This window comes from Elephantulus edwardii, unplaced genomic scaffold, assembly GCF_000299155.1.
Source record: "Elephantulus edwardii isolate Elephantulus edwardi_28Jun2011 unplaced genomic scaffold, EleEdw1.0 scaffold00004, whole genome shotgun sequence".
NCBI classification, from domain to species: domain Eukaryota; kingdom Metazoa; phylum Chordata; class Mammalia; order Macroscelidea; family Macroscelididae; genus Elephantulus; species Elephantulus edwardii.
In genome coordinates this window covers 11,587,606-11,596,063 of record NW_006399754.1, presented here as the reverse complement: position 1 = coordinate 11,596,063, position 8,458 = coordinate 11,587,606, and the positions used below count along the sequence as shown (strand labels likewise).

The window sequence follows — 8,458 nt, the reverse complement described above, 5'->3', positions numbered from 1 at the left end:
TTATTTTATGTATGTACCATCAAATTGGATCTGACTGGTACAGGAGGCGATTGTCCCTCCTTCTTCAGCAGAGCACCTGGTGGATTTGAAACGTGCACCTCTGGGATTGCAGTGCAGTTTCCTGCCACTAGGCCACCAGAGCTCGCCTCTTACTAATTTTTATACCTGTCTGTCTGTCTGTCTGTCTGTCTGTCTATCTATCTATCTATCTATCTACTTATCTATCATCATTGTTGTTGTGTACCATCCAGTTGGAACAGACCCACAGCTGACCCTTCAGTAGGTTTTCAGAGGCAGTTAATTGCACGAGAGGAAACTGCCCATTCTTCTCCCATAGAGCAGCTGGGGGATTTGAACTACACACTTTAGGGATTGCCGTGCAGATTCTTGCCACTAGGCCACCAGAACTCCCTCATGCAGCTGCTAACTTACCCACTTATCCACCTCTACACAGAGAAATCTAGAAAGCACATTTTCTTTTCCAAAGTAGGTCACCTAGTTATCTTTTCCCTCTTTAACCACATGGTGTATTCATTTTCCTAAAAGAGTGCATATAGACTTAAGTATTTATTAATATTTGCTCTATTAGTTTGATAAATATTTCCTTTATTAAAAGGTGTCAAGATGTTGAAGTTCCCTGTAACTCAAACAAAATAAAGACAATAATTACTGCATGTTAGTACTACATGTATGACTATATAACATCTATTAAAAAAGGTTTTTTTTGTTTTTCCAAAGATGTTAAGTGTAGCTATATTCACATTCCTGAATAAAAGAGAACAGAGTAAATTTCCCTAACTTACCAAAGGTCCATCTGCTCAGTGAACTATTATGAAGGTGTTAAAAACAAGGCATGGAAATCCATGTAACACCTTCCAAGAGTTCCTGTGCAGAGATATAGATAGCTGTAAGCTGACAACTATTTAACACAAACTCAACAAAGAAAGGAAACACCAGCAAATATCCCACATGGTCCCCCATTATGGGTAGAACCAACTATGCAAACAGGCATTTTTCATTTCTTTTTCTCTACTTGTCAAAACTTCTACAATAAATATATATTTACTTTCTAAGCGCAATCACCTGTACTTCAATACTAGAACAGAATGGAAATATTTCACTTAGTCTCCCGAGCACGGTAACTGATTCTCACTGGTAGCCAGGTGCACTCTTTGATCCTCTTCCTCACCGGAATGCATGAGGGTCAGACCTACAGCCAGAAGTGACGGACACCCCGTGTGGTCCACGAGCACAGTGAGGGCGGGTGCCCTGAAGACTACGGTTACACGCGTACACCGACCTCTGCTCAAATTACAGTGAGTCCCTGCTCTACAAACGTCCCACGACATACAGACATACAACCAAGCCAACCCCAGAGAACCCCAGAGAATGCTCATATCGCAAAGACTTGAGGTACAGATGCTGCTTGGTAAGAACAATGAGGAGAGATTTCATGATGTACATCCATGTGTTATTATTACTGTATAATTATTACTATTTTAAAGATATTTAGGTCTACCTGGAAGTGTTTCTTTAACATTCTTTTATGCACTGAAATGCCCACCACACATGAAAACCTGACTAAGTAAATAAGTCTCACTTTGGACATGTTTTCAAAAGTCAGTCCTTGAAGAGAGATGTCGTGCTGAGAAAACCAGAAGCTCAGCAAAAGGAACGCAGAGCCTACATGAGATGACTGACAGTGACCACCACCATAGGCTTGAGCACAATAAAGATTGCGAGGGCAGAACACAATGGGACGAGGGTCAGATCTGTTGTTCATGGAGTCACTATGAGTTGTGGTTGACCTGGTGACATCTAACAACCACCATCACCACCACCATCACCACAACCGTCACCGTCACCACCATCACCGTCACCACCACCACCACCACGGCTCCAGACAGTCCAGGGTCTAAGCAAACTTGAAATTTTGGTCTTCGCTGTCCCCATTTTGATCAGAATTCTTCTAAGAAATCTTTGATCAAAACGTGCTGTGATGGTAGCCAGGCAGCATCCAGTTCTTCTAGTTTTGGTGCTTATTTTTCATTTCAAACTCTGTTTTCCCCCTTTCAAGAATTTGTGTTGCATACTCTTTAGCATGAGCCATTTTCATTCCACCGTCCTTCACGATCCCTGAATTGAACAATTTCCCCCCCCCCAAACCTGTTTTATCCAACTCTCTAATGATGTCTGTTTTCTAGGTGTGCACATAAGACCTTAAAACTGACTTCTGCCAAGGTCTATGGCTGGTAGTGGCCACTGGAACTCCAACTGCATGCAAAAGCATCCAGGTCAGCTTTATACCTGCAACTGCCACTCAGCTTTCCTAGACACCTTCTCAGGACTTGGGCTGGGTACCTTTCACATGAATTCAAGTGTTGACATTAACCTTTGTGTGCACAGGTCTACTTTCATACAGAACTTTCACCTTTTTTCACTTGTGTTTTGTTTTTGGTTTTTACTTAGGATGTCTTGGCATTTCCTGGCTGAAGATATACAGTTTACTGCTGGAGCTCTGCTTAAGAAGCTACTTTTACTAGTAGAGCACATTCTGTGTTAGAAGATTATGATTCAAGATTGAAGCCCTGGGAAGAAACGCAATGAAGTAGGTCATTTCATCTGACAACAGTTCTGCCACAAACCAATGCCTTGTTAGTGCTGCATCCATGAAATCTGTCACATGTGATAAATAAAGACTTAGTGGGGGAAAAAACAAACCACCACACCAAACACTTACTTCCGAAAGTCTGCAAGTAACTTCAGCATATCGTCATTTGATAACTTATTGCTGTCTTGCTTATAGAGAGCAGAAAATCTGGCATTTTTGTCAAGGTTTCCAGATGTGTCCCTAAACAATGTCCTGAAACAGCAAAGAAACATTTCCAGATTAGCTTTTCAAAGGACCAAAATAAACCTATAACTTAACTCTGGTTGCTATGTGAAGAGGAATTTTATTCTACCAGCTATCACCAAGACAAATCTTATTATCTAAAAATATGGAACGTACTTATGAGATGAAAATAACTAACTCAATTTACACAGAAAATCGCTCCAGCAGATGACTGTGTTTAGGAAACAGCACACACAGTCCATTAGGTAGAGAAGTAGATATCACAAATGCAGGCTTTACTGGGCTGCAGCTCCGTCCTGGCTGGACATACACGAGGGGAACCTGAGAGCCTACCTCTGGAGCAAGCTTTCCTGCTGGTCAACCCTCCCACTTCCTATGTGGGGACCCGCCAGTCAGCATCCTTCCTCTGTAAGATGCTAACAAACTCTGAAAATCACTTCAGATTCAGAGACTACTACTTATTTTTTAGTTTTATACATTCTAATCTTCCTTTTCTCCCAATAACTCAAACGTTGTAGGTTAACTGGTCTATCTACCTATCTAACTGTAACCATGTGTCTCTCCCTCTACATCAATATATATTACATATATATGTGTGCGTGTGTGTGTGTATGTGTATGTGTGTATATATGTGTATATACACATACATGCTGCACCATATATGTAAGCATAACATATATGTCGTCTTCTATTTAAAAGGTAGGCAGGCCGCTCTTCTTACCTTGCTGCCCAAGCAAATGGCATTCTGTACTGTCCTAGTCTTTGGCATGCCTGCTTGGCATTCTTCAGCACCTTCTGGGCAACCTTGAAGACATCAGAATAAACTATGAGGTTTGACATCCTACTGACAGTATATAAAGGACCATCACCACACTGTCATTAAACAAACCATTAATTAGTATGATACCAGATGCACAGGAAATGCCCACCCTGCCCCCTTAATAGTAATGTGTATGTCTGGATTTCCACTCAGTACAACATATTTTATTTTAATGTATTTTCTAGCAGTGACTCTCAAAGAATAGGCTAAAACCTAGCATCCTAAGAGAATCTACTTGCTAGAACGATGACGGTTTCCAAAAATTCACCTCTTTTCATTGGCCTTCACAGGGAAGAGAACTTTATCTCATAGGCTCTTCTAGTTGGTTATGACTAAGGCTCATCTAAGACTCAAAAACCAAAACCAAGCCCACTTCCGTTGGTTTGCTTCTGACACGCAGCAACCCTTCAGCAAGTCTGTGAAGCTTTAAATCTTAATGGAAGATCCAGTCGTCTTTCAGTTAGCTCCCCAACACACCGCTCATTCGTAATTATTAACATCTGGTATTCATGCCAGATGAGAACGTATTACCAGCATTTAAGCAAACCCACTGTCATCAGGTCAATTTGAATTTAAAGTGTCCCGTGACTGGATATTATCTTTCTCTGGCAGAGGAGTTATTGGATGTGAAGGTTCAAGTCTCTCCAGATGTGCCTCAGAAAAAAAGCAAGAGCCTGGCTACAGTCTTCATCTTCCAGTAGCAAAATGCTATGATTTTATCGTAATCATGCTGGAGGAACTGCTGCCTTTGTGAATGCACCAGGAAACATAATCCTGTACAGAAAAAGGTCAAGAGGACATCTATCCAGTCCTTTCTTTTTAAGGACGAGACACCTGCATCTCTACAGGTTAGACAGTGGGGACTGGAGTGCATGTGGCCATTAAGTAAACTGGGCTTTTCTACTCAACTATTAGTCTTCCTTCATCATTTCAAGCAGATACTATTACTTTTAGATTTTAGTAACAAAGAGTATGTTCTCAAGGAAAATATAATACTTACATGAATTCTAAGTTTTAACAAAGGGTTTCAATGACGTCTCATTTTTCCCTGAAGTTAACATGGGCTGATGCCTCAGACTTACCAAAAATGCAAAGAGAATACACTACATATGAAAGCTGCATTATTTCCCCCCTCTGTTCTTCCTTTCCTCTCCTGCTCTCATTTATGCATGGTAAACGCCTATAAAACTTCATAAAATCTCCTGAATGCAAAACCTACTCCAAATGATGTTTGGGAGAACATGAAAGCTCTCATACGCAGGCGGAAGACATCCTCTAACTTTTCACATCTACTCTGACATTGAATCTTAATCGCCCCATTGATTGAAGGCTTTGAAAATGACAGGCAAATAAATGCATGCATGGAAGATCAAGGATAGAGATGAGCTTCCCACTCCATAAATAATGGAGAGAAAGAAGAGCTCAAGAGAACTCAGCAGACCGGGAAGCAGACAGTATCAAGTCTAATTGCACAGCAATCTGTCCTTGTAGCACCAATAGGAATGAGATGCCAGAGCTGAGACCGTGCTTGAAGCAGGCAACAGCACAAGAATGGTGCACAGGAACCTTGGACACATAAGGTGTGCACAGAGAGTCCAGTGGACTTAACTTAGGTCTTCACTGATTAACAATCAAAATATAAAAGAGCTGAAAGAGTTCCCCACCCCTCCCCTGCCATGTCTTTACAGGCCTGTTTTAAAGGATAAAACTCTTTATTTCGCTTTCATCAGCCCCAAAAACATATTGTTTGAAGTGATGTCCCTAAATGAATGGGTGTTTACTTGACAAGGCTTGTAACAAATGATGACAACATCTTTCATGTAGTCAGTGCTTTGAGGTGTTCACAGCATCTGTTTGTACAATATTTGTTTGATCCGCACAACATCCCAGTGGGGAAGACAGGGGAAGTAGTAACACATCGTTTATCTACAGAAGGGACATCTCGGGCTCACACAGGTGAAGTGATTGGTTCAAAGAACCCAGGTTAGTGAAACAGTGCACATCCAGGTCTTTTGACTCATAGGACCTGTTCTTTAAAGACCATCCTGAATCTTGATGAACTCACATATGATGGATGAGTGATCATAAAGATGAAGAAAGACTGTTCTCCATCAACTGAGTAGACCAAATTAGGGCCTCCGGGGGTCCACTCCTCCTTTTGACCAGCTCCTGACTCTTTCAACATATTAGGGTCCACATCTATGGTGGCCTCTTACAATAAATAGAAACAAATGAACACAATATACTGTAAACGGGCCTAGAAAACAGGACTCCACAACTTACACCCACTGGGTAGCTTATAGAAAGAAGCGATAAGTAAAATCCCTTTGACACCAGCTGTGTGACACTGTGTAGGTAACTACCTCTTTCTAAAACTCAACTTTCTAACGGATCTAAGGAGCAGAGGACTTCAAATAGCCTTCCTTATTCTAATATTCAATAATTCTGTATTATGTTCATACCCAGGCACTCCCCAAGTAGCTAACAATACTTCAAACATACATCTTGAATGTTTTCTTTCCTTCTTTTACCTAACTAAAGGTAACCCATCTCTGTGCTCAAACCCTGCTCCTCTGGACAAAAACAAGTGTCTCTGAATCACATTATGCAATCACTGCAGCAGAGAATGAGAGACATGGCATGCCAGAGAGCTGACCTTGGGACAGCTAGCCCATGGACCCAGAGCTGGGAGCCTTCAATCGAGGCTGTTGGAGGACTGCGGGAGAGAGTTATAATTAGCAGGACTGTGAGAATCATCAATGTAGGAAAACTGGACATTGTTAAGAAAGAAATGGAATGCATAAATATTGACATACTAGGTACTGGTGAAATGAGATGGCTTGGCATGGGACATTTTGAATCAGGTGATTATATGATTTACTATGCTGGAGATGAAAAGGTGAGAAAAAATGGGGTTGGATTCATAATTAAAAAATTCATTTCTAGATCTATCCTGAAATACAATGTGGTGAGCAACAGGATAATATCCATACACATACAAGGAAGTCCAGTGAATACCACTATCTTTCAAATATATGCACCAACAACTGGAATCAAAGAGGAGGAAATAGAAGATTTCTGCCAACTTTTGCAGTCAGAAATTGATCAAACCTGCAATCAAGATGCATTAATAATAATGGGTGACTGGAATGCAAAAGTTGGGAATAGGGAAGAAGGATCAGTAGCTGGAAAACGGGCTCAGAGAGAGAAACAAGGCTGGAGATAAATTATAGAGTTCTGCACATTCAATGATTTATTCATTGAAAATACCTTTTATAAGAAACATAAATGCAAAAAAAAAAAATAAAAGAAACATAAATGCAGGCTATACACATGGATCTCACCTGATGGTATGCATAGGAATCAAACAGATTACATTTGTGGAAAGATTCGCTAGAGAAGCTCAATATCAGCAGTGAAAACCAGGCCGGGTGCTGATTGTGGGACAGACCACCAATGACTCATATACAAATTCAAGCTGAAGTTGAGGAAAATTAAGTCAAGTCCACGGGAACCAAGATTTGACCTTAAGTCTGTCCCACTCGAATTTCAAAACCATCTCAGAAACAGGTTTGAGGCCTTGGCACCAATGAGGGTAGACCAAATGAGCTCTGGGAGGATATCAAGTAAATCGTCCATGAAGAATGCAAAAGATCATTACAAAGGCTAAAGAAGAAGAAAAGACCAAGATGGATGTCAGATGAGACTCTGGGTATTGCATTAGAGTGCCAAGAAGCCAAAGCTAAAGGAAGAAATCAAGAAATCAAGGAGCTGAGTAGAAAATTTCAAAAGGCAGCTCAGGATGACAAAGCAAGATATTATAATGAAATGTGCAGAGAGCTGGAGTCAGAATATCAAAAGGTCTGGACTCTCTCAGCATTTCTTTTTTTTAAAATTTTTTTATTTTATTTTATTTTTTTCTCAACATTTCTTAAGTTGAAGGAGTTGAAAAACAAATTCAAGCCACGGGTGGCAATACTTAGAGATAGTTTGGGTAGAATGTTGAATGATCCAGGATGTATAAAAAGATGGAAGGAATACACAGAGTAACTGTATCAGATGAAATTGGCTGACACAGAGGAATTTCATGAAATAATATATGAGCAAGAACCTATGGTGATGAAGGGGGAAGTTCAAGTTGCTATGAAGGAATTGGCAAAAAACAAGGCTCCAGGAGTTGAATGCATACCAACTGATTTATTTCAACAAATAGACGCTGCCCTGGATGTGCTCACTAAGTTGTGCCAGGAAATCTGCAGGACAGCCAGCTGGCCAACTGACTGGAAGAGATCGATTATTTGTTCCCATTCCAAAGAAAGGTGACCCAACAGAGTGTGGAAATTATCGAACAGTATCATTGATATCACATGCAAGCAAGATTCTGCTGAAAATTATACAAAAACGTTTGGAACAATACGTCAACAGAGAACTGCCAGATGTGCAGGCTGGATTCAGAAGAGGTTGCGGTACTAGGGATATTATACCTGATATAAGATGGATCTTGGCAGAAAGCAGAGAATACCAGAAGAATGTCTCTGTGCTTCATTGACTATGCAAAGGCTTTTGACTGTGTGGATCACAACAAGCTATCACTGACTCTGAGAAGAATAGGAATCCCAGATAATTTGATCGTGTAAATGCGAAACCTATACTTGGACCAAGAGGCAGTCGTCAGAACAGAGCAGAGAGAAACTGGATGGTTCAAAATCAAGAAAGGGGTCCGTCAGGAATGTATTTTGTCTCTATTCCTTTTCAATCTGTATGCAGAACAGATCATCTGAGAC

General features: G+C 40.7%; 1 protein-coding gene across 3 annotated transcripts in view; it reads right to left on the bottom strand.

Annotated features, from left to right (window-relative positions):
- The window catches only part of DOCK9 (dedicator of cytokinesis 9), a 407,183-nt gene that overhangs the window by 120,150 nt on the left and 278,575 nt on the right, over nt 1–8,458 (bottom strand). For all 3 annotated transcript variants that reach the window (XM_006879560.1, XM_006879558.1, XM_006879559.1), the window contains exons 14-15: nt 3,576–3,658; nt 2,741–2,863 (exon numbers count right to left, since the gene is read on the bottom strand). In XM_006879560.1, coding sequence (XP_006879622.1) covers nt 2,741–2,863; nt 3,576–3,658 — 206 coding nt within the window. The remainder of the gene's footprint in view (nt 1–2,740; nt 2,864–3,575; nt 3,659–8,458) is intronic.